Source organism: Pan troglodytes, chromosome 8 (assembly GCF_028858775.2).
Source record: "Pan troglodytes isolate AG18354 chromosome 8, NHGRI_mPanTro3-v2.0_pri, whole genome shotgun sequence".
Classification (NCBI taxonomy): domain Eukaryota; kingdom Metazoa; phylum Chordata; class Mammalia; order Primates; family Hominidae; genus Pan; species Pan troglodytes.
The window spans coordinates 101,515,331-101,542,238 of record NC_072406.2 but is presented as its reverse complement, the minus strand read 5'-3'; the positions used below and the strand labels follow the sequence as shown (position 1 = coordinate 101,542,238).

At 40.7% G+C, this 26,908-nt stretch overlaps 1 protein-coding gene and 1 long non-coding RNA gene across 2 annotated transcripts in view; one reads left to right on the top strand and one right to left on the bottom strand.

Annotated features, from left to right (window-relative positions):
* LOC107966788 (uncharacterized) overlaps positions 1–26,908 on the top strand; it is a 66,017-nt gene that overhangs the window by 22,058 nt on the left and 17,051 nt on the right. Inside the window, exon 2 of the long non-coding RNA XR_008537454.2 lies at positions 26,799–26,895. This is a non-coding gene — a long non-coding RNA (uncharacterized LOC107966788). The remainder of the gene's footprint in view (positions 1–26,798; positions 26,896–26,908) is intronic.
* IFIT2 (interferon induced protein with tetratricopeptide repeats 2) lies at positions 11,612–18,579 on the bottom strand. Its single transcript, XM_507902.7, has 2 exons — positions 18,402–18,579; positions 11,612–14,574 (listed from the first exon to the last, which is right to left on the bottom strand). The coding sequence occupies exons 1-2, from the start codon at positions 18,404–18,406 to the stop codon at positions 13,161–13,163; spliced, it is 1,419 nt and encodes a 472-aa protein (XP_507902.2). The 5' UTR covers positions 18,407–18,579; the 3' UTR covers positions 11,612–13,160.

Sequence of the window (26,908 nt, the reverse complement as noted above, 5' to 3'; positions counted from 1 at the left end):
CTTATCCATGAGCATGGAATGTTCTTCCATTTGTTTGTGTCCTCTTTTATTTCATTGAGCAGTGGTTTGTAGTTCTGCTTGAAGAGGTCCTTCACATCCCTTGTAAGTTGGATTCCTGGGTATTTTATTCTCTTTGAAGCAATTGTGAATGGGAGTTCACTCATGATTTGGCTCTCTGTTTGTCTGTTATTGGTGTATAGGAATGCTTGTGATTTTTGCACATTGATTTTGTATCCTGAGACTTTGCTGAAGTTGCTTATCAGCTTAAGGAGCTTTTGGGCTGAGACTATGGGGTTTTCTAAATATACAATCATGTCATCTGCACACAGGGACAATTTGACTTCCTATTTTCCTAATTGAATACCCTTTATTTCTTTCTCCTGCCTGATTGCCCTGGCCAGAACTTCCAACACTGTTTCGAATAGGAGTGGTGAGAGAGGGCATCCCTGTCTTGTGCCAGTTTTCAAAGGGAATACTTCCAGTTTTTGCCCATTCAGTATGATATTGGCTGTGGGTTTGTCATAAATAGCTCTTATTATTTTGAGATATGTCCCATCAATACCTAGTGTATTGAGAGTTTTTAGCATGAAGGGCTATTGAATTTTGTCAAAGGCCTTTTCTGCATCTATTGAGATAATCATGTGGTTTTTGTCTTTGGTTCTGTTTTTATGCTGGATTACATTTATTAATTTGCATATGTTGAACCAGCCTTGCATCCCAGTGATGAAGCTAACTTGATCATGGTGGATAAGCTTTTTGATGTGCTGCTGGATTCAGTTTGCCAGTATTTTATTAAGGATATTTGCATTGCATCGATGTTCATCAGGGGTATTGGCCTGAAATTCTCTTTTTTTGTTGTGTCTCTGCCAGGCTTTGGTATCAGGATGATGCTGGCCTCATAAAATGAGTTAGGGAGGATTCCCTCTTTTTCTATTGATTGGAATAGTTTCAGAAGGAATGGTACCAGCTTGTCTTTGTACCTCTGGTAGAATTCAGCTGTGAATCCATCTGGTCATGGACTTTTTTTGGTTGGTAGGCCATTAATTATTGCCTCAATTTCAGACCCTGTTATTGGTCTATTCAGGAATTCAACTTCTTCCTGGTTTAGTCTTGGGAGGGTGTATGTGTCCATGAATTTATCCATTTCTTCTAGATTTTCTAGTTTATTTGCGTCGAGATGTTTATAGTATTCTCTGATGGTAGTTTGTATTTCTGTGTGATTGGTGGTGATATCCCCTTTATCATTTTTTATTGTGTCTATTTGATTCTTCTCTCTTTTCTTCTTTATTAGTCTTGCTAGTGGTCTATCAATAATGTTGATCCTTTCAAAAAATCAGTTCCTGGATTCATTGATTTTTTGAAGGGTTTTTTGTCTCTATCTCCTTCAGTTCTGCTCTGATCTTAGTTATTTCTTGCCTTCTGCTAGCTTTTGAATGTGTTTGCTCTTGCTTCTCTAGTTCTTTTAATTGTGATATTAGGTGTCAATTTTAGATCTTTCCTGCTTTCTCTTGTGGGCGTTTAGTGCTATAAATTTCCCTCTATACACTGCTTTAAATATGTCCCGGAGATTCTGGTGTGTTGTATCTTTGTTGTCATTGGTTTCAAAGAACATCTTTATTTCTGCCTTCATTTTGTTATGTACCCAGTAGTCATTCAGGAGCACGTTGTTCAGTTTCCATGTAGTTGAGCAGTTTTGAGTGAGTTTCTTAATCCTGAGTTCTAGTTTGATTGCACTGTGGTCTGAGAGACAGTTTGTTATAATTTCTGTTCTTTTACATTTGCTGAGGAGTGCTTTACTTCCAACTATGTGGTCAGTTTTGGAATAAGTGCAATGTGGTGCTGAGAAGAATGTATATTCAGTTGATTTGGGGTGGAGAGTTCTGTAGATGTCTATTAGGTCTGCTTGGTGCAGAGCTGAGTTCAACTCCTGGATATCCTTGTTAACTTTCTGTCTCATTGATCTGTCTAATGTTGACAGTGGGGTGTTAAAGTCTCCCGTTATTATTGTTTAGGAGTCTACACCTTTTGTAGGTCTCTAAGGACTTGCTTTATGAACCTGGGTGCTCCTGTTTTGGGTGCATATATATTTAGGATAGTTAGCTCTTCTTGTTGAATTGATCCCTTTACCATTATGTAATGGCCTTCTTTGTCTCTTTTGATCTTTGTTGGTTAAAGTCTGTTTTATCAGAGACTAGGATTGCAACTCTGCTTTTTTTATTTTCCATTTGCTTGGTAGATCTTCCTCTATCCCTTTATTTTTAGCCTATGTGTGTCTCTGCACATGAGATGGCTCTCCTGAATACAGCACACTGATGGTTCTTGACTCTTTAGCCAATTTGCCAGTCTGTGTCTTTTAATTGGGGCATTTAGCCCCTTTACATTTAAGGTTAATATTGTTATGTGTGAATATGATCCTGTCCTTATCATGTTAGCTGGTTATTTTGCTCGTTAGCTGATGCCGTTTCTTCCTAGCACCAATGGTCTTTACACTTTGGCATGTTTTGCAGTGGCTGGTATCGGTTGTTCCTTTCCATGTTTAGTGCTTCCTTCAGGAGCTCTTGTAAGGCAGGCCTGGTGGTGACAAAATCTCTCAGCCTTTGCTTGTCTGTAAAGGATTTTATTTCTCCTTCACTTATGAAGCTTAGTTTGGCTGGATATGAAATTCTGGGTTGAAAATTCTTTTCTTTAAGAATGTTGAATATTGGCCTCCACTCTCTTCTGGCTTGTAGAGTTTCTGCCGAGACATCTGCTGTTAGTCTGATGGGCTTCCCTTTGTGGGTAACCTGATCCTTCTCTCTGGCTGCCCTTAACATTTTTTCCTTCATTTCAACTTTGGTGAATCTGATAATTATGTGTCTTGGAATTGCTCTTCTCGAGGAATATCTTTGTGGCGTTCTCCATATTTCCTGAATTTGAATGTTAGCCTGCCTTGCTAGGTTGGGGAAGTTCTCCTGCATAATATCCTGCAGAGTGTTTTCCAACTTGGTTCCATTCTCCATGTCACTTTCAGGTACACCAGTCAGATGTATTTTGGTCTTTTCACATAGTCCCATATTTCTTGGAGGCTTTGTTCATTTCTTTTTACTCTTTTTTCTCTAAACTTCTCTTCTCACTTCATTTCATTCATTTGATCTTCAATCACTAATACCCTTTCTTCCAGTTGATGAATTGGCTACTGAAGGTTGTGCATGCGTCATATAGTTCTCATGCCATGGTTTTCAGCTCCATCACGTCATTTAAGGTCTTCTCTACACTCTTTATTCTAGTTAGCCATTCGTCTAATCTTTTTTCAAGGTTATTAGCATCTTTGCCATGGGTTCAAACATCCTCCCTTAGCTCCAAGAAATTTGTTATTACCGATCGTCTGCAGCCGTCTTCCCTCAACTCATCAAAGTCATTCTCCGTCCAGCTTTGTTCCATTGCTGGCAAGCAGCTGCATTCCTTTGGAGGAGAAGAGGCACTCTGATTTTTTAGAATTTTCAGCTTTTCTGCTCTGGTTTCTCCCCATCTTTGTGATTTTATCTACCTTTGGTCTTTGATGATGGTGACATACAGATGGGGTTTTGGTGTGGATGTCCTTTCTGTTTTTTAGTTTTCCTTCTAACAGTCAGGACCCTCAGCTGCAGGTCTGTTGGAGTTTGCTGGAAGTCCACTCCAGACCCTGTTTGCCTGGGTATCACCAGTGGAGGCTGCAGAAAGGCAAATGTTGCTGCCTGATCCTTCCTCTGGAAGCTTCATCGCAGAGGTGCACTCTGCCATATGAGGTGTCAGTCAGCCCCTACTGGGAGGTGCCTCCCAGTTAGGCTACTCAGGGAGGAGTAACAGACTAACTCCCACTTGAGGAGGCAGTCTGTCCATTCTCGGATCTCAAACTCCGTGCTGGGAGAACCACTACTCTCTTCAAAGCTGTCAGACAAGGATGTTTAAGTCTACAGAAGTTTCTGCTGCCTTTTGTTCAGCTATACCCTGCCCCAGAGGTGGAGTCTATAGAGGCAGGCAGGCCTCCTTGAGCTGTGGTGGGCTCCACCCAGTTTGAGCTTCCTAGCCACTTTGTTTACCTACTCAAGCCTCAGCAATGGTGGGCGCCCCTCCCCCAGCCTCACTGCCTCCTAGCAGTTCCATCTCAGACTGCTGTGCCAGCAATGAGCAAGGCTCCCTGGGCATGGGACCCTCTGAGCCAGGAGCGGGATATAATCTCCTGGTGTTCTGTTTGCTAAGACCATTGGAAAAGCGCAGTATTAGGGTGGGAGTGTCCCAATATTCCAAGTACCATCTGTCATGGCTTCCCTTGGCTAGGAAAGGGAATTCCCTGACTCCTTGCACTTCCCGGGTGAGGTGATGCCCCGCCCTGCTTTGGCCCACACTCTGTGGGCTGCACCCACTATCTGACAAGCCCCAGTGAGATGAACCCAGTACCTCAGTTGGAAATGCAGAAACTACCATCTTCTGCGTCACTCACACTGGGAGCTATAGACTGGAGCTGTTCCTATTTGGCCATCTTGGAACCTCCTCTGAAACTGCATTTTTAATAATGTCTCTAGGAGATTCTGATGTAGGGGTTTCTGGGAGCCGGTTATATGAAAGATTTCCAAAATGTTTTGTAAAAAAAATAGTAGTTTTGTCCAGTAAATTGTCCCCCAGAAGTAAATTTAGACCTAGAGACCTAGATTTAATTATCTCTGTTTACTTTACTAGTTCTCGAATTTTCCAGGGGCCATATCATTGAGCCAGAATTTCCTTTTTGCCTCACACTAAACATACGAAGCCAGGCCCTGGAGGGATCTGTGAGCTGTTTATCTCTCCAAGCTCTGGATAATAATTTAGTTTACCCAGCTGTAAAATGGGCAAAAGTAATACACATATTATTGTTTAATGGATGGATTATATATTTATGCTTTGAGCTCTGAAGGAGTTGACACTACCCTGAGAGGTTTTTTTTTCTTTTCATTTTTATAATACTTCCCAACCATGATGTAAATATTCATAAAAACCTAGGGAGTATAGTTGTCATGACTAACTTGATGATGAAGGAATTGTTAGCTAGAAGCGTTTCCTCCATCCTGTAGCTGCACAAAGCAGAGACTCTTGTGTAGCAAAATTAACATGACATATGGTGTTTCCAACAACAGAGTCTCATGAGATACTTCAAGTTCAGAGGTTGTTATAGTCTAAGAAAGTAACCTGCAACTTGGAGAAGTCTAATTCTGATTGGTTGTTTAACTTAACAATTTGTTATCTTGGTGATAATAATGTGACATATCTTTATAAAAGGTACATATATTTGTGATATCATAAATGGTATAAATACCATCCTTATACCCAGTTAGAAGGTGCCTTTGGCCCCATGCTTTAGAGGGTCCCATATATCACAGATACAAACATGTAAAATTTTAAAAGAACAAATAGCACCTCTGTTACTCAGAATCCAGTGCATAATTCTGGTAGAATTGGACTTGAAACCCTAAACATCCAGCCCAGGGAAAGGTTGCCTATCTTCCCTTCTTTGCTCACAATGAATGGAGATTATATCATGCATGTTTGTGCATTGTGAGGGAGCTGATTATATTAGAGACAGATTCTGCTTTGGAGTTCAGAGAGGATTGTAGCAATAAAGATCAGAGAAAAGGCAAATTCAGCAAACTGCTCAAAGACTGTCTTTCACCAGAATGCAATAGATTCTTATGTAATGAATAATTATTTTTCCAGTACAGTAGGACCTATTGTCCATTTTCTTGCTTTTCTTTTTGTTCTAATTCCTGGCTCAAAAAGTACTCATGAATTAGCAGTATTTGCAACAGTTGCACATGGTGACTGAATAACATTCTGCATCATTAAGAAATTCATACTATTCTTTTTTTTCTTTTTGACAGAGTCTCGCTCTGTAGCCAGGCTGGAGTGCAGTGGCACAATCTTGGCTCACTGCAACATTCACCTCCTGGGTTCAAGAAATTCACCTGCCTCAGCCTCCCGAATAGTTGGGACTGCAGGCACCCACCACCATACCCACCTAATTTTTGTATTTTTAGTAGAGATGGGGTTTCACCATGTTGGCCAGGATGGTCTCGATCTCTAAACCTCGTGATCCGCCCGCCTTGGCCTCCCAAAGTGTTGGGATTAGAGGCGTAAGCCACTGCGCTCGGGCATAAATTCACATTATTCTTAAACTTGTACACATGCAGATTTGAACTTACATATGGAGTCAAATTCTCTTCTGTATTTGGACTCTTTCTTTGTGCCAATTTGCCAATCAGTAAGGTTCCTGCGTATGAGTATTTAAATATAAAATCAGATGGGACCAGATTTTCATAGCACACCCAACTCAGAAAATAGAATACATAACTTATCTAACATATCTACCGAATGTGAAAGCAATGACAGTATTCAAAATGCTACTAATAAGGATACAACACAATGAAAACAAACTTAGAAGTAAAAATAGATAACAAAAGAAAAATTTTCTTTATTATATTTGGAATAAGAGTGCCCATTTTTAACAGCTATAATAAAATATAATTCACATATCATATAATCCACCCATTTAAAGTATACAATTCAATAGCTTTCATTATATTCACAGTTATACAACCAGCACCACAATCAATTATAGAACATTCTCAAGCTGTCATCTCCCATCGTCACAACCCCCTCCCCTAGCCTTAGGCAATTGCTAATCTATTTTCTGTGTCTATAAATTTGCCTTCGTTCCACATTTCATATAAACAGAATCATACAATATGTGACTTTTTAAATTGCCTTTTGTCACTTTGCATGTTTTCAAGGTTCATCTGTGTTGTATCATGTATCAGTAAGTACTTCACTTATTTTTGTTTCCATATAATATTCCATTATGTGGCTCTACCATATTTAATTTATCAATTCATCAGTTGATGGGTCCACTTTTTGGCCATCATGAATAATACAGCTATGAACATTCATGCACAAGTTTTGTGTGAACATATGTTTTCATGTTTTCCTTTTTCTTACATATGTATCTAGGAATGGAATTGCTGGGTCATATGGTAACTATGTTTAACCATTTGAAGAACTGTCCAACTATTTTCCAAAGTGGCTGCACCATTTTACATTAAACATACTTATTTTTGAGGTAATACAGATTTTCTTATCTGAGATCTCAAGAGATGAGTTACTGAAAGAGAGAGAAGGCTGTAGGAAGGAAAATGTGCTGGTATGATCTTCATTTCTGACTAAAGGATAAACTGAAAAATGGAACCAGATTGAATTGGTTGCAGTTCAGTCTATACCTCTGCTATTCAAGGTGTAGTTTACAGACTACTGGCCTTGATTTGACCTGAGAGCTTGTGAGAAATACAGAGTCTCAGGCTCCACCCAGATCTACTGAATCATAGTCTACATTTTAACAAGATCCTCAGGTGATTGTGCACATGAAAGTAGGCACTGCACATTAAAGTTTGAGAAATACTGGTCTAGTTAGAACTCTAGATATTCTACAGGTAATAACATGTAAGACAGTGCTGGACTACACACAAAAGTGTGTGCTCGTGTGATTGAAAGCTAGAGTGTATTCTAGGTATGCAAGCCATGTCCTCTGCCAGTCATTTTCTCCCTCCTCCCATGTCTCCTTCTTGGATAATTTGCACTCATTCCTGCAGAAAGTATGCACTCTAAGCCCCTGCTTTCTCTGGCATATGATCTCATTCTCTTGGTCAACTGGATTATTATTATTATTATTATTATTTTTTTTTTTGAGAGGGAGTCTTGCTGTGTCACCCAGCCTGGAGAGCAGTGGTGCAATCTCGGCTCACTGCAAGCTCCGCCTCCCAGGTTCATGCCATTCTCCTGCCTCAGCCTCCCGAGTAGCTGGGACTACAGGTGCCCGCCACCATGCCTGTCTAATTTTTTGTATTTTTTAGTAGAGATGGGGTTTCACCGTGTTAGCCAGGAGGGTCTCGATCTCCTGACCTGGTGATCCGCCCGCCTCAGTCAACTGGATTCTATTGGTAATGGATATTGACTTGAAATGAGACAAACAGATATTTCTTTGGAATTTTGATCAGAAGAAAGTGATTCTAGAAAGTCTTTATTGAATTATTATTATTATTTATTTTTTGAGACAGGGTCTCATCTCACTGTGTTGCCCAGGCTGTAGTGCAGTGGCACGATCTCAGCTCACTGAAGCCCCCACCTCCTGGGCTCAAGTGTTCCTCCTACCTCAGCATCCCAAGTAGATGGGACTACAGGTGCATGCCACCAAGCCCAGCTAAGTTTTGTATTTTTTGTAGAGATAGGGTTTCACCATGCTGTCCAGGCTGGTCTCAAACTCCTGGGCTCAAACAATCCGCTCACCTCAGCCTCCCAAAGTGTGGCGATTACAGGTGTGAGCCACCGCACCTGGCCTTTGTTGAATTATTAGGAGAAGAGATAAGTAACCTGGTAGGGATGTTTTCCACTTCATGCACAGAGACACAAAGTCATCTCTAGAAAGAGAAACTTGAAGGAAGAAGACATAAAGGGAAGATTAAAGTGAGAAAGAAGGAGAGAAAAAGGAAGAGAGAGGTGGTGGGGAGAGACAGAGAGAGAGGAGAGAAAACTGGCATTCTGGGTGTGGAGAGGATTTCCGTCATACAGATTCCACACTTGAACATTTTATTTATCTGTGATCTATATGCCAGTGCCTTTTTTGGAAATATATGCATGCACTCATCAGATTGACAAAAATTAAAGACTGGTAATATTCAGTATTGGTGAAGATGCTGAAAACAGTATTTCTCATACATTGCTAGTGGAAATAATAATTTCCTTTTTAACACCTAGACAAATCAACTCTTTTCCATAACCTAAAAGCCTTAATCATTATTTAAAATGTTTCTATTTAAATATTCTAGTAAACTCTAGTTTTCCTTAATCAACACTTAGAAGATATATTACAAAGTTTTATACGTATGTTTTAAAGCTCCACCTTATGTAGGTTTTTCACTAAATGCAAAAAACGTACAAGTAGGTTTGAGGGTTTTTTTTTTTTTTTTTGAGACAGGGTCTACCTCTGTCACCCAGGCTGGAGTGCAGTGGTACCATCTCACTGCAACTACCACCTCCCAGGTTCATGAGATTCTCCTGCCTCAACCTCCTGAGTAGCTGGGATTACAGGCACACACCGCCATGCCTGGTTAATTTTTTTTTGTATTTTTTTTGGTAGAGATGGGGTTTCACCATATTGGTCAGGCTGGTCTGGAACTCCTGACCTCAGGTGATCCACCCTCCTCGGCCTCCCAAAGTGCTGGGATTTTAGGCTTGAGCCACCACGCCCAGCCAGGTTTGAGTTTTTAAATGTAGTGCTTGATGACAAATTAGTAAGTTTAATTTAAAAATGAGAAAGGAAAATGTGTGCTCAGTGGTTTTATATCACAGTGCCTTTGCTCTGTAATATCTGTAAATCAAAAGCAGAACATAAATAGGCTCATTTACTTGGGATATCCAGGATTCTGGAAAGGTAAAGAAAGACTTTTCAAATATTTTAATTAGATTATATCTGTATAAACACACTGGGGCCAATTTCCAGGTCTCTGGAAGGGTTTCAGGAATTTCTAGGTTCAGGGCAGAATTTACTACATATTTTTACATTTTACTCAATTCAGAAATAACACAAACTATGACTCATTATGTTTCCAAAACAAGTGAGACATAAACCAAGGCTCTGGGGTCTATTTGTATCGTTTACCTGTTTGGTAGCCTCCTTTTCAACAGCAGCCTACAGAGAACCAGAGGAGAAGCAGAACTGTTTGGGATTTGTTTCCACAGGCTTCCAACAAATCCTGCCTCTGGTCTCTTCTCTAGTCTTAAGTCCTGTATGTAAAGCAGCTGAAGGGAGGCCCCATGTAGAGCTGAGAATGCCTCTCTTACAAGTGCATGCACCTAGGTACATCTAAGGATTTTAGTGGGTTTCCCTCTTTGCAGCCTCCCTAGAAGGTGTAGATAATCAGCAATGAGGTAGCTGCACTATTAATCATGGGTAAAATTTCTTACATATTAGTCTAAGTTAGTCCCTTTTCCAAAAAGGGCAATAGGGCAAATGTAGGTTGCAAACTGCAACCCTCAGATTGGCATCCAAGGTTGATTGCACGTATGGTAGGGATCCTAACACAAGGCCTATCTGTGTTGTAATCAGAATTCTAATGCTTCCAGTCTTCCAGTTGCACTGGATCCAGTTGTATTGGATATGTCAATTGACATAGGGTATGAAGGAAGGTGAAAGTGCAGCATGACTCAAGGTCAGCTGTCCCCAGGGACTGTGTCTGAGCTCTATGGAGAAAGACAAGCAGAAGTGATGAATCTTTTTCACTGAGGACTCTGAGGCAGAGAAATAAATAAGAACTACTTGGAACCAACACAGAGATAAGAGGAATTCTTCTCACTCTTTCACTGGCACTAACACACTTGAAAACATTGTTGGCAGAGATATTAGTACTCTCAAGGTGGCAATCAAATACAGAGAATGTGAAATGTATTGAAGGCAGTTTTAGGGGCAATGGTCATTGATGGATATGGGTGCTGAAGCTACATAAGTAGCAGATGTGGTCCGATAACTCTGATAAACGGGTTCATGAGCACATAGGAGACATCTACTAGGGGCTTGCCGTGTTGGATGAATATATGAAGGGAGTCAAATGTCCTGCCCGGGGAAATGTGGTTAAAAGGCTGGGAATTACAAGTCAAGCCCAATTAATGTGACTTCATTTGTTATTCCTGGATAGTGAAATTTCAGGAAACTGGAGCTATGTACATAATTTTCATTGTTTTCCAATCATTTGTTAACTTTAAGCCCTCATATTAAGTGTAATATGTTATGTTTCCCTTTTCTACCCTTCTTGCTGTTTTCCCACTAAGGGTCCTGTTCCAGCAAGGGACTGGAGGCATGACATGCAAGGACAAGATTACATACATCCATCTTTAGCACACACAGGTACCAAGGGTCCTCTCTCAAGGTCGGCATACCTGTCCATTTTAACCTTCCACTCAGAATACGTGTGGTGTTCCTTCCCAGGCACCAGATGTAGTCCTAATTTACTCAGATCAAGGTGAGCTAGATCTTCCCCTGAAACATACACTTGTCCATTTTGATCCAATGAAATGAGTTTACCTTTGCAGTTGGTGTGATTTGTGTTTTCCATTAGAGGCCTCTTGAAAAATAATAGAGATTTTGGGCCTTCTTGTCTCTTCCTATTCTTTACTTAATAGGGAAGACTCTCTAACATGCATTTGGATTGCGTCCAGGATGGGGCATAAAATGGAATCAGTGACTTTTATTTCTCATAACAGAGGTCAGAATAGAGAAAATGTGATGAAAGCACAAAATTTAACAAAGAAAAGGGGAGCAGCCCACCCACCATCAAGGTGGAGACAGAATGTCTGTGTTCGTGTAGGTCAATGGTAGCAGGTGGCAGATGGCAGCTGTTATCCGAAGCCCTGGACTCTTAAAGCTGAGGAAAAAGTTTTGTTCTGTTCAGGTGATTATGATAGTAGACCAGTCGAGGTTATTTGGATTTGGTTCACACCTGTGTAACGTTTCATTTATCAGTAGCTGAGTCTGAAAGATTTAAAGTACAGCAAAATTCCAGGTGAACCAGAACACTGCTTTATGTTTTATCATATTTAGGTTATTTATTAATGAAAATATATGACATTTTCAGGAATACAAATTTTGCACCCTGATGACCTCAAATGCATGCAACAAGATTTTTAATACAGAAAATAACACAAAAACTGTTGTTACAGTGGTTAGAATTTTTAAGTTTAAAAAACCATGAATTTTTATTGTTCTAATTGCACAATAAAATAATGTTGATATATACTTAAGCTTAAATTAATTCCAACAGGCAAACATTTTCCAACCCAGAGTGTGGCTGATGCTGGGTCAGCTGACTCTATTTTGGTTCACACCAACTTTGATGTCTGGGCTATTCAGCATCTACCTAGAAAATCTCAATCGTTCCAAGCATACCATGAATTTTGTGATTTCTCAGAAGATTTTCGGAGTTAAAAGAAGTGTTTATATCACTTAATATCCAACATTTCTAAAGGGGGGAAAACCCCACCATCTATTATCAATGACATTTCCCAAGTCCTTGCACCAGGCCCTTAGTCACCAGGTTCCCACATTTTGTTGCTTTCCTACCATCTCAAACCAGGTTCATGAAAGCATTTGAACAGAGTTCAGTCTTCATTTTACAAAAAAAAAAAATTCCTAATAGTGGCTAAAATACTGCAAATTTCTCCATTCGATTACAATCTACAAAGATAAACCAGCATTCCTTTCTCTTTCTCTCTTTTGGTTACTTTTCCCCTATCCCTACTGGTGGAACATTTATTTTTTCACACAGGTTTTAAAGAAATACATTATGTTGGTTTGTAGTGTATTGTACAGAATCCATTCTCATTCTTTACTTGCTACATTATGACTATGAGGAGGGCAGAGTAGAGGTGAACTCTCTGTATACTTGCTGAAAGTCTTCTTGTACACATTGCTTTTTGTACCCATCGCTTCTAGCTATGTATCTTCCTGTTCTCTGCTTTCGTCTCAAACTATGTTGCCACCTCAATTAATCAGGCACTTGAATTCACATTGTGTAGAATACTCAAGGTTGATGATAGACTGGGAAGGAGGAGGAAGGAGGCAGAGGTAAGCGATGGGGGATACTGAGCCCTATTTAGACTTTGGTCCCCCAGCTTTTGGATGAACTTAGCACATTACTGGCTATGCAGGACTAACCTCTATGGGATGCAAAATGACTCCAAGTATGGAACAACATTGCAAAAATGGACTTCAATATTACATGAAGGATTTGGCTGCTTTATATAAATATAGAAACAAGCCCAGTGGATTACTCCACTAAAGGTGACTAAGCAAATGTTACAGTTCAAATTGCACTCAAGAAGTCAATTGAGAAATAATTCTATCACCAAGCCCTTGGACCTACCCCCCAATCTGGTCCCTCTCCCAGAACTCCTTGGGCTTTCTCAAGACCCAGCAATTCAGGTGTTAACATAACCCTGTCCAGTGGTATGGCCAGTGTCTTAGTCCAATCTTTTGCCATACCAGTCATTACATATTTTGAATACCAACTTGGTGGAGGAATTTCAGCTCCCTTTCAGCAGTAGCCTAGTGGGCACCACATCTCTATTCTTCATTCCCCATTCCAGCTTGATGCTGAAGGGATGAGGCTTCCAGACTCCAAACCCCTCTCAGAGTCTTCATCTGCTTGTTGCATTTTTTCATTCAGCTCCTGAAGGAATGCCAAGACATGCAAAGCCTCAGAATCTGCTCCATTTTTAGAAAGTCGCATTTTGGCAATTTTTTGCAGTTTGTCTTTCATCTTTTCTTTCTCCCTTGATTTCTGGTTTATTTTTACACCCTCTATAAAGTGGTGGATGGCCTTGTCTTCACACTTCATTTGGTACAGCTGAAAGTTGCCATACCGCAGATGGAGCAGTTGTTTCGCTACAGGAGTAAGCTCTTTACTGAATTCCTTTTGGAAGTAATACTCTGCTTCTTCATACTGATCTGCTAGAGCATGGAGGCTGGCAAGAATGGAACAGACACGGAAGAGATTATCATTGGCCTCATCAGCTTTCTTCAGATGAGCCACAGCGTGCCCTATTAGTTCCAGTAACTTTCTTTTCCCATACATTCCATTCTCTCTTAGATTCATTACTTGGAGGACTTTTGCCCTATAGCAGCACCCAATTTGGCAATGCAGGTAGGCATTGTTTGGTATGTATTCTAAAGCCTTTTTAAGCAGTTCAATCGCTTTGTCTGGCTCATCTTTTCTTCGATAAAACTTGGCTGCACTGCGAAGTACATCTGTTACACCTGGGGCTTTCTCCAAGGCTTCTTCAACTAACTTCTCTCCTTCACCTTCCTCTTCACCTTCTTCACGCATCTTATGAAGCTTCAGAGCCAGGAGGACTTTAAGGTACTGGTTGTCAGGATTCAGCCGAATGGCTTGCCTCAGAGGGTCAATGGCGTTCTGAGATGGCGGCCAGTTGTCCAGACGGTAGCTTGCTATTGCCAGTCCAGAGGTGAATTCTGGGTTCTTTGGCTTCTTTTCCAGAGCCTTCTCAAAGCACACCTTCGCTCTTTCATTTTGGTTTCCTCCACACTTTAACCGTGTCCACCCTTCCTCACAGTCAAGCTCTGGACTCTCAATTCTATAGGGACTGGAAAACTTCTCACAGACATGTTTCACCTTGTCTACATAAATCTGAGCGTCTGAGAGTCGGCCCATGTGATAGTAGACCCAGGCATAGTTTCCCCAGGTGACCAGACTTCTGATTTCTGCTTGGTCAGCATGCTCTTGCTGGATTAACTCTTCAGCTTTACATAAGCATTCCAGGGCTGCCTCGTTTTGCCCTTTGAGGTGCTTTAGATAGGCCAGTAGGTTGCACATTGTGGCTTTGAATTCACGATTCTGAAACTCAGTCCGGTAAAATACTTTGTCTTCAAAATCATCCAAGGAGTTTTCTCCCTCCATCAAGTTCCAGGTGAAATGGCATTTTAGTTGCCGTAGGCTGCTCTCCAAGGAATTCTTATTGTTCTCACTGTAGGGAAAAACACAAAGATGGACTTTGAGACACAGATTTATATGTCAAGAAATGGGAGCATGGCAAATAAAATTCTCCTCCTCCTAAAGGCTGTTAACACAAATCAAAGAAACTCCCCTTCTTTTCTTTCTATAATATGTTTTTCCTTATTGTTAATTCCTGCATGTGGTAGCAGGAGTTTAGGGACTGTGGGCAGCAGAAGAATTAGGGCGAGGGCAGTGGGTTGTTCTCTGAGTCTGTGGCTAGGTTTTCATGAATAAGACAGTTTTTGTTAAATAGCTCTGCCCTCTCTGCTTTCGAGGGCCTCTGTGGAGGCTTGGTTTTATTTATGTAGTTTTAAAGAAGTAAGTCTTTTTCATTGCTGTTTCTGTTCTTCATTCTTCCCTAGCTTTACTTTTGTACTTTGAAAATTTCAGCTTTATAATTTTTTATTCTTTTAATGTTTTGCCATGGTGATTTTAATTTCTCATCCCTCTGAAATGCAGCTTCATTTTATCTTTGATATTCTTAATTCCTTAGTTCTCCTTCATTTGCCTTTAAAGAAATCTTGATCACTTTCGATTTTCTATTTCAGCTTTTAATATATCCTTCATTTATTTTGTCTATTCAAACTTTCTGAGCTTTTATCAGATTGGTTTTATTTTGTATTGGTTTATTACTTTAACATGCTACATTCTCATTTTTTTCTGTGAATTTTTCCATTTTAACCATTTGAATCTTATTTTCAACCATTCTTAATTTTTACTCATTTTATCTGCTTTTGTATTATTCTCTCATTTAATTTCAAGTATTATTTATGTTAGCAATGTCTTAAACATTTATTTTGGAATAAAATGTAACTTTTTTTCCTCCCCCCGCCCCCATACCTCTACTTCTTAAACTGGTGATTTCTGTTCTTAACACATCTCATTGAGTTGCTCTATTAATAATTTTGTACTTTATTGTTTTATTTTTTTTTTTGAAATTTTATTTTTCTCTTCTGGGTTTTGCTTTTATAATAAGGGGCAAGAAGTGCAGCTACAGGGAAGGCTCACAAGGCCACTAGCTCCTTTTCTTATAGAAAGAGCTCTTTTTTCTTTAGGGTACCCTTATGACTCTCCTGGAAAGATTTTCCATTCCCTTTAGTGTTGGTCCTCAAAATAAATAAATAAACCAAAATCAACCAAACCAAAAAACCAAACAAAACAACGACAAAAAACCCCCGAAAAAACCCAGAGAACAGACAAGTGAGCAAAAGCCTGTATTTCGAATTACTTTGGAGATAAATAGTATTCTATGCCCCAAATTATTTCTCAACACTGTCTGTGTATTGGAGTCTCTGTAATGTTGCCTTTTCTTACTTAAATTTTTTTTTCGTGGTATCTATACAGCAACCCTTGTATCAGGAGCTGTATTTCTAAATAGTATGGCTTCTTATACAACCAATAGATATCTGGAATGTCATGCAATGTGGCAGGATCACTTTTGAAACATATGTCTAGATAGAAGATTATGTGACCCCTCTTTCTAACTGCCCCTCTCTCTCCCACTTTTTATACCACTGCTTCCCACTCCCATTTTGATTGGGAATCTTCCTGTAACCTCACTAAGAATAAAAACAGATCTGTTTGGACATGAGCTTTTCAACGGGAATGCAGCTGCCAGTAGGATGCCTGATACCAAGCCAAGCACTCTCCGGGGCTCCCGCGCCTGGGGTTAGTTACATCAAGAGACTTAGACAACCTGGCTCTTTGCTAAGACCTATTTGGAGCTTTGAATGGAAGGTGGGTCCTTCCTATAAACTCCTGCCTATTTTCCATCCTATTTTTGTTTGTTTGTTTGTTTATTCTGCTTGGGATAGTTAAGTCTCCATTTGTTCCAAGAAACAGAGGTGAGCAGGAACTGATTTAAAGTTACTAGAGTGCTTCACAGGACCACGGGTAGGACCGTAGTGACCCCAGGAGGATCAGAACAGGACACTGGGGAGCTTGGAGGGCTCAGACCCTGTGTTTTCTCCATGTGCATCTCAGTCACACTCTCTACTGCATTCATTACAGAATATGGTGAGTCCTACAGAATATGACCACTCTCAGACCCCAAGCATGTGCAGCACGCATCCTAACACCTGAAGACTCACTATAGCTTCCTTGCTCCCTCTCAATTCCATTTCCAACTTCCAGTTGAGTTTGGGAGCTCATTCCGTTAACACATAAACTCCTTAGCTCCTTTCTCATTTTACAAAAGAAACAGAGAGAGTAAATAGAATTGAGGTTATCTCCACCATATAAAACATAAAGTCTGTTGTGCATTTGCAGGATAGAGATATTTAATATACACACTTAGGTAAAAGCTCTTTGAGCAGCCATTTAAAAGGCATCCAACTTCACTGCTTGATTTTGGGTTTTTATTTCCACTGGTAAGTTAGAGAAGCCGATGCCAGACACTTGCTTCCTGGGCTCTGGCTTGTGAGGACCTATTCTCCCGATTCCTATAGAAGTTCCAGTTGTATACACAACAACAACAATTTCTTCCTTTGCCTCTTATCTGGATGAAAGCCACAGTGACATTATCAACCAGGCTCAGAACTAATGCTACCACCGCAGTCTCAGAATCACTGAGGAGCCTTTTAGAAACACACATCCTCAGACTCCAACCCAGACCCACTTAATGAGAATCTCTGGGGAGTCAACCCTAGGACTCTGTCCTTAATAAGCTGTCCAGGCAATTTTTATGCATGCTCAATTTTGAGAACCACTGTCTTAGGGCACAAGGGCAATGCCCAGTGAAAGTCACAATTGATAAAGAATTAAGGAAAGCAAGGACAGATGGGTCTGTATTGTAATGGGAAAAATTCTAAGATAAGACCATGCTAAAATTCTAAGAAATAAGAAAAGGGTTCTATAGATTCTGGGTGACTACAAAAAAAGAAATCTGTAAATATCTCAAATCTTTTTTTTTTTTTTTGAAATCAGGCAGAACATTTAGACTAGCAGGAAATAATATCGTTTCAAGAAGAGAAATCAGGAACCTCACAGACAGAGGGCAAGGTGTCTCATAGGAAGTAAGCACAGGGGTTGGTAACACGGGATTCCAGAGCTCCCAGGATGAGGGTTAGGCAACCAGGTCCGGGCACCCCACCTTCAGACTGGAGAAAATATTTCCCTTCCTACTCAATGAGCTAACACTTCCTCTCCAGGGCAATCTCATGTTTTGGGGATAGAAGGGAATGTTAGAGGTGAGAACAGAACTATTTTCTCCAAGCACTCCATCTCTAATTCATACTCAGGAGGCATTTTGGGGTGAAAATATTTAAGTTTACCATCCCTTGTGCAAATCTGAGATGAAGAACTACATTAAAAGTAAAATTCACCTTTGCAGGAAGTGGGGTTTGCTATTCTGTGTATATCTTTAACAGTATCTGCTGAAAAGAACCCTTTTGTTAAATAATTGTATTACAAGTCCCCAACTTAATCCTTTCAAATAGGAAATAAGACAGGGTCAGTGCACAAGAGCAATGCCCCCAGACCCATCTTTAAGTGAAGCACCAGGCCGATGAAACATCATCCCTCTCTGCTGCCTTCTTTCTCTGATCGCAACTCAACTCCCCAGGCGTGCAGTTCTGGAGATGAATTTAGGAAGCTTGCCAGTGTGAAGGAGAAAATTGTTCAGGAGGGAACAAACCACCATTGGTAAGACAGATTTACAACCAACAGAGGTAGAGGCATAGTAAGGCTATAAACAAACACTAAAATGGAGCTGGCCCTCTTTGGGAACATAGCTTCTCAGGATTTGCATTGGACAAGATGACTCAACAGCACTACCGAATACGAAGGGAAAATATTTACCTCATGGCTGCAGTGCAATTCTCAGCTGTTCGGCAGGGCTGCGGTTCAGGCAGCTGCACTCTTCAGAAATCTTCCTCTTCTGCCACCAATAAATGCTGAAGAGACCTATATATACAAGTGGCCTCTGGTTCCTTTTTGTTTGTTTCCCTTCAGCTGACGTTACAAAAGGGAAAGTGAAACTAGAAAGTGAAATTGGCAGGACTCTTTTTCTTTTTTTCTTTTTATTATACTTTAGAGGACTCTTTTTCCTCCGGAGCTGAGTTGTGATCAGAGAAAGAAGGCAGCAGAGAGGGATGTTTCATCGGCCTGGTGCTTCACTTAAAGATGGGTCTGGGGACATTGCTCTTGTGCACTGTCCCTCTCTTATTTCATATTCGAAAAGATTAAGTTGGGGACTTGTAATACAATTATTTAACAAAAGGGTTCTTTTCAGCAGATACTGTTAAAGATATACACAGAATAGCAAACCCCACTTCCTGCTAAGGTGAATTTTACTTTTAATGTAGTTCTTCATCTCAGATTTGCACAAGGGCTGGTAAGCTTGGATATTTTCACCCCAAAATGCTCTTGAGTAAGAGCCAAGCCCAGCTGCGTAGTGAGTTAGAAGAACTTCCTCTTTGTGGAATGTACTGATGGCATCAAGGGAGCACAACTCCTAGGAGGACACATTTACAAAGCGCCCTGCCTTGTGATTACCATATTAACCCATCTTTGCTCTGCCTTATACCAATATGATCCACAGGCCACTGTAAGGAGCAGTTATTTAGCCTCGACAGGGCAGGGGATTTTAGTCTGAATCATTGCTGAATCTCCAGTCCCTGCAAAACAACCTGCACATTGCATGGTATGGCAAGCATTCCAAAAGTAGTTGTTGAATAAATGAATACATGATTAGAAGCATGGGCAGTGATGTCTGTCTATCTGGATTTGAAATCAGCCTCCACTTTTATGCTATGAAACTCTGGGGAAAATTATTGAATGTCTCTGCTTCGGTTTTGTAAATTGGGAATAACACCACTACTGGTTTATTGTGGTGTTGGGAGGATGAAATAGAGAGTACGTGAAATGTCCTTAGAATAATGCCTGGCAGTAATAAGTAAATGCTAGTTTCTATTATAATTATTAACTAAAATCGTTAACCAAAGTGATCAGAGGGGAAACTCTTTTTTTCAGGCTGGAGTGCAGTGGAAAGATCCCGGCTTACTGCAACCTACACCTCCCTGGTTCAAGTGATTCGCCTCAGCCTCTCGAGTAGCTGGGATTACAGGCACGCACCACCATGCCTGGCTAATTTTTGTATTTTTAGTAGAGATGGGGTTCCACCATGTTGGCCAGGCTGGTCTCGAACTCCTGATCTCAGGTAATCTGCCCGCCTTGGCCTGCCAAAGTTCTGGGATTACAGGCATGAGCCACCACGCCCGGCCAGGGGAAATTTCAATGTTTGCTTTTTCCAGAACTTTATCTCCTCTGACATTCAACAATCCATCACAATTACTGACCTAAGCCAAACAATTCCTAACATCTCCTTATGTTCTTGGCTTCCCCAAGCCCCACAATATTTTCCCCCTTTTTATTGATGTATAATAATTTACATATTTATGAGTTGCATGTGAGTGTTTGTTACGTGCAAAGAATGTTTAATGATCAAGTCAGGGTAATTGGGGTATGTATCACCTTCAGTGTTTATCATTTTTATGTGTTGGTATCATTTGAAGTCCTCTCTTCTAGTTACTTTAAAATATACATAATATTGTTGCTAAGTATAGTCACCCTAGTCGGCTATCAAACATTAGAACTTATTTTTTTTATTTAACGGTATGTTTGTACCCATAACCTAACTCTCATCTTCCCACCACCCCCCTTCCCAGTCTCTGGTGTCTATTATTCTATTCTCAATGTCCATGAGATAAAGTTTTTTAGCTCCCACATTTCAGTAAGAACATGCAGTATTTGTCATTCTGTGCCTGGCTTATTGCATTTAACATAATGGTCTCCAGTTCCAACTACATTGCTGCAAATTACATGATTTCATTCCTCTTTAATGGCTGAATAATATCCCATTGTGTATATATACAATATTTTCTTTATCCATTTGTTCACTGATGAGCACCTGTGTTGATTTCATATCTTTGCTATTATGAATAGTGGTGTGATGAACATGTGAGTGCAGGTATCCTTTTGATTTACTGATTTATTTTCCTTTGGATAGACACCCAGTAGTGTGATTGCTGGGTCTTATGAAAATTCTATTTTTAGTTTTTTGAGAGCTTTCCATACTGTTTTCCATAATGACTGTACTAATTTACATTCCTACCAACAGTGTATAAGAGTTCCCTTTCCCCTGCATCCTTGCCAGCATTTGTTATTTTTTTTTTTTAATAATAGCCATACTAACTGGGGTGAGATGATATCTCATTGTGATTTTTATTTGCATTTCCTTGGGGTTGAGTGATGTTGAGTATTTTTTCATATGCCTGTTGGTCACATATACCAGAGCTCCTTTATAGGTGATGAGATGCTTTTCCTTTGCTGTCTTTAAAATTTTCTTTTTGTCACTGACTTTAGATAGTTTGACTATAGTGCTCCATGGAGAAGAACGTTTTGCACTGTATCTGATTGGGGATTGCTGGGCCTCCTGTATCTGGATGTCTAAATCTCTTACTAGACTTGGGAAGTTCTCATCTATTATTTCATTACATAGGTTTTCAAACCCTTTCAGTTTCCCTTCGCCTTTGGGGATACTGATAATTCATATATTTGGTCACCTTATGGTGTCCCATAGATCATGAAGACTTTGTTCATACTTTTTAATTCTTTTTTTTTCTTTATTTTTGTCTTATTGGATTATTTCAAAAGACCTGTCTTCAAGTTCTGATGTTTTCTCTTCTGCTTGGTCTAGTCTACTGTTGAAGCTTTTTGTATATTTTGTATTTCATTCAAGGAATTCTTCAGTTCCAGAATTTCAGTTTGGTTATTTTTATGATACCTATTTCTTTGGCAAATTTCTCATTCATATCCTGAATTGTTTCTCCGATTTCTGTGTATTGTTTGAATTGTATTGGATTTGGAAATCTCTTGTATCTTGCTGAGCTTCTTTAGTATTTTTTATATATACATATATATTTTTTTATTTTTTATTTTTTTGAGATGGAGTCTCACTCTGTTGCCTAGGCTGGAGTGCAGTGGTGCGATCTCTGCTCACTGCAACCTCTGCCTCCCTGGTTCAAGTGATTCTCCTTCCTCAGCCTCTCGAGCTGGGATTACAGGCATGTACCACCATGCCTGGCTAAGTTTTGTATTTTTAGTAGAGATGGGTTTTCACTATGTTGGCCAGGCTGGTCTGGAACTCCTGACCTCAGGTGATCCACCCTCCTCGTCCTCCCTAAGTGCTGGGATTACAGGTGTGAGGCACTGTGCTTAGTATAATTTTGAATAGTTTTTCCTGGATTTCTTTTTGATTGGGATCTGTTGCTGGGGAATTGTATTCCTTTGAAGGTATCATATTTCCTTGCTTTTACATGCTTCCTGTGTCCTTTCACTGATATCTGAGCATCTAATATAATAGTCACTTCTTTCAATTTTTGAATTTGCTTTTGTAGGGGAGGACTTTTTCCTGAAGATATATCAACAATATTGGTTGAGTAAGGCACTTCAACTTTGATTCTGAGTGTGCATGGTAGTGTAGCCTCTGTACAATTTATTTGGCTGTGATCAGTGATATATATGATTTCCTTGATGGTTTAGGGTGGGGTTATTTTTGGAGGCTATCGTGACATTTTACTGGGAACAGGGTTGCCATGTGGGCCAGTCTTCAGGCCCCAGTGGTGGCAGCAGTGGGTTGAGGATGGCTGATCTTCGGCCCCAGAACAACATACACTGGCACTGGTGTTAGTGGGACCAGGTAGGCTAATTCCTGGGCCCCCAGATAGCTTTCTCAGATGCTGATAGTGGCAGCAGTGGGCCAGGTGGGTGAGTGGGTTCTCAAGTCCCTGGGCAGCTGATGTGATCTGGGCAATGGCAGTAGCCAACGGTGGGACAAACCCTTGGGTTCTGATAAGTGCACACTGATGTTGGCAGTGGCTGTGGTGCAGGGTTGCCACCTATACCACAGACACACAGCTCTCAGGCTCTTTCATTCTCTGTAATAGCAACCCCGCAGCACTGGGCAGAGAGAGGAGAGACGCTGTTCTTTAGGTGTGAGCCTAGGCACAGAGGCCATGCGTCCAGTGGGGGTGCAGTCACCACTCACAGCACCAGACAGGCGGCCATCTGGTTTCCCTGCCCCAACCTCTGGTAGTAGCATCAGTGGCTGTGCCTGCAGCAGTGTGTAGAGGACAAGAAGGGGCTCTGCTCTCTACACGTAAGCCCAAGCACACAGCCTGCTTCACTAGTGGAAGAGTATCTCACTATCCACTTGTGAGGCCGAGTACAGAGTTTGTGGTGCTGCTAAGGGTAGGGTCACTTCTCACAGCCCCAAACAGGGGGCTCTGGAAAGGACATGTTTTAGTTTCCTTTGTATCAGGGGCTGTCTTTTTGGCACATTGCACCATTCTTTCCCTGGGGAGTAGTACTCCCTGTGGGCTGGGGTGCTGCAGACACTGTATTACCTTTGGGTCTAGCCAGTGCTGTGTCACTGTAGCCCACTGGGTGGATACTGGGAAATATCACTGGGGGCTCCTGGGAAATGGAGATATGGGAGCTACGGTTCCCAGGATAGGATGTAATTCCATGACTATAGTCTCACAATGGTGCCGCTTAGGTCTTGGGGGAGCTGAGAGACCCAGCATGAGTTCCCTGTCTCATGAAATACCTTTGTGGGGTCTCCAAATCACCACCCATACTGGTGTCAGAGTTTGTATGGGTAGAGAAACTCTCTCATGTTTCAGATTGCAGCAGTTTGCAGGAGGGATGTGGACTGCTGAAGTTCTCTCATTTGCCCTTTCCCTGAAATGCCAAGGCCCTCTGTTATCCTGGCCAATCTCAGCCAAGCTGGCCACTTGATACCTTCTTCTTCTGCGCCTTGGGTGTTTCCCATGACTTCTCTGTTGAATTCTAGTGTTGTCTCCTAGATGTTCTATTCGAGGTATAATTATCTATTCATAATTTTGGTTCTTCTTTCTAGAGAGGGTGGGTGTCTGATGTCTCTAGTCAGCCATCCTGAACCAGAATCTCCACCATATTTTAAATCCCTGCTTGTTGCCCTGGTATTTGACATCCCCAAATCACAATGTACAGCCATAGTATTTTGTAATGATAGAAGAAATGTATTTTCCTTATTCATACCCTTAGTCACAAAGGGGGTAATCATGTGTATAGGCCCAAAAGAAAATAATAGTACCTCAAAGATTGAGGTCAGAAAATTACGCAAAGCACAGATAGAACACATTCTCCAGCAAAACTGAGGTTGTTAAGGTAGGTTATTCAGTCTTGGGAAAAGTTATTTACCATAATTTTTTTTCTGCCTAGGGCAGGGAGGAAAAAGAAACTATCCTTCCTAAAAAGTCTCCACCCTTTGATTAGGATGCACAGCTAAGCCTGTCCCAGTTGGAAACCCTTACTTTTGTGTCTTACGCAAGAGTTTCAAGTTCCTTTTCTGTTTACAAGTTCTTCTTCTTCTTCTTCTTCTTCTTTTTTTTTTTTTTTTTTGAGACAGTCTCGCTCTGTTGCCAAAGCTAGACTACAGTGGTGAGATCTTGGCTCTCTGCAACCTCTGCCTACCGGGCTCAAGCAGTTCTCGTGCCTCACCCTCCCAAGTAGCTGGCTACTTGGCCCAGCTACCAGGCCCAGCTGATTTTTGTATTTTTAGTAGAGATGGGGTATTGCCATGTTGGCCAGTCTGGTCATGAACTCCTGGCCTTAAGGGATCTGCCCGCCTTGGGAAGCACTCCCAAAGTGCTAGGATTACAGGCATGAGCCACAGTGCCTGGCTTCTATTTACAAGTTCTATTAGGTACTTACAGAAATGTATGTTAGGTTTTTAAGAAACGCTGAAATAGGAAAGTGGAAATGCTGTGGGTTTGGTTTGATTTATTTTTTGAACTCAGTATTCAAGAAAACTATTGGATAGGAATTTTAAAATCTTATGAATAAAGGTACTGGTTGGGGAGAAGCATAGAGAAAGGTTTTGCCATGGTCACTGTGCTTGGAAATGGTTGAGATACTGATTTACACTTCAGAAATTTGTATGGCTAGTGCCTGTATATAATGTTACCACAGCAGGTATGCATCAGCTGATTTAGTAGCTGGGTTAGTGTGAGACTATGCATGCAATGTGATTGCAAAATAGCAACTGAAAAGGAAAACCAACTTTCTCCTGGTGTTATTTCTATTTTGAGAAAATGAAACTTATTAGAAAGAGTTCTGATTACCCTCATTGCTACAAATATATATGTGTCTTTTTCCTGGAATATAGGCCCTGTTCATATTTCCTAGAACAATAGATTTCATTTATATAGAATATAGATTTGCTTCCTGTTCCTGGAATGGGTTACATCAACTACAGATGGTATAATGCAATAATTCTCATATTGCTACCTGCCACCAGCAATATCAGCATCACCTGGAAGTGCAAATTCTTAGGCCCCATTCTAGACTGATAGAATCAGAAATTCCAGTGTGGGACCCAGAAATCTAGGTGTTGATAAGCCTTCCAGATAATTATAATGGATGCTAAAGTCTGAGAACCAAATAATATATTGAATGTAAGCAAAAATACTTTTACTTCTATAAAATGAAACTCTATGCTTTTTCCTTGAGATTTTTTAAAAAATTTGACCCTCTTTTTTGTTTTGAGTCTATTTTTAACTGAAGTTTTGTCCACCTAGAAGAGCTGGTGACTGTTCAATAGTATTCGCACTTGTTAGAGGAATACTTAGGTAGCCCAGTGGGTTCTTTTGATCCCCACAGTGGGCTGTAATTTGGAAACAATGTGTTCCCACCTATACCACATTCCCTTCTGTACTCATTCACAAATACACATTTAAAATGGTCTTCCACATGAACTTCAAAAATATTGATATAGTTAATAAAATAGCTCCCCATTCTTTTTTCCTTTCCATTCCTTTCCTTTCCTTTCCTTTCCTTTCTTCCTTTTTTCTTTTTTCTTTTCAGACAGAGTCTTGCTCTGTCACCCAGGCTGGAGTGCAGTGGCACAATCAGAGCTCACTGTCGCCTTGACCTCCCTCCCAGGCTCAAGTGATCTTCCCACCTCAGTCTCCTGAGTAGCTGGGATCACAGATGAGTGCCACTACACCCAGCTAATTTTTTATTTCTTGTAGAGAGAGGGTCTCACTATGTTTCCCAGGCTGCTCTCAAACTCCTGGGATCAACTGATCTTCCTGCTTCAGCATCCCAAAGTGCTGGGATTACAGGCATAAGCCACAGCACTTGGCCAGCTCCCCATTCTTATTCTTTTTTCAAAAATTAATTAAACACCATTTCTTCTTGCTGTGGTTTGAATATGTCCTCCAAAGTTCATGTGTTGGAAACTTGATCCCCAATGTGGCAGTGTTGGGAGGTGGGACCTAATGGGAGGTATTTGGGTTATGGGGGCATTGTCCTCTTGAATAGATTAATGCCATTATTGAGGGACGGAGTTCCATATAAAAGGATGACTTCAACCTTCTCTTGCTCACCCTCACCCCCTATTTACCCTTCCATCATGGGATGACCCAGTAAGAAGGCCCTGGCCAGATGTGGCCCCTTGATCTTGGACTTTCCAGCCTCCAGAACCATGTGTCCATAAATGTCTGTTCATTATAAATTACCCAATCTCCCAATCTGCCAATCTGTGGTATTCTGTTATAGCAGAACAAAATGGACTAAGACATTTTTCAGCATTAATTTTTTAGACTGCAGTTGGGCAGTCTTTGAGTGGAAACTTGATGTGGGTAAATAACTTTATCTTTCCATAGTCCTATTCAGAAATAAGGCCGTGCTAAATAAACTTCTGCTGGGACAATTTGTACCCTTATCCCTGTTAGAACACTAGGAGTATTTGTTTCATTCATTCATTCACCATTCATTCATCAAATCAATACTTACTGAGAATCTACTATGTGCCAGGCACCATTCTAGGCTCTTAAGATACATCAGTACACAAAGATCTCTGTCTTCATGGAGCTTATATTCTATCAGGAAGAGATGGCAATAAACAACTGCTTTGGACTGAATTGAGTTCCCAACTCCTTTCCCAAAATTCATCATTGAAGCCCTAACCCTCAACGTAACTTTGTTTGGAGATAGGGCCTGTGAGGAGGTATTTAAGGTTAAATGAGGTCTTAAGGGTGGGGCCCCTAATCTGGTAACACTGACGTCTTCATACAAACAAGAAGAAAAAGAAGAGACCTCAGATCTCTCTCTCTCTCTCTCTCTCTCTCTCTCTCTCATCTCACACAGAGGAAAGGCCATGTGAAGATAGAGAAAAGGCTGCCATCTCCAGGTCAGGAAGAGAGGCCTCACCAGAAACCAACTTGGACTTCTAGCATCTAGAACTGTGAGAAAATAGA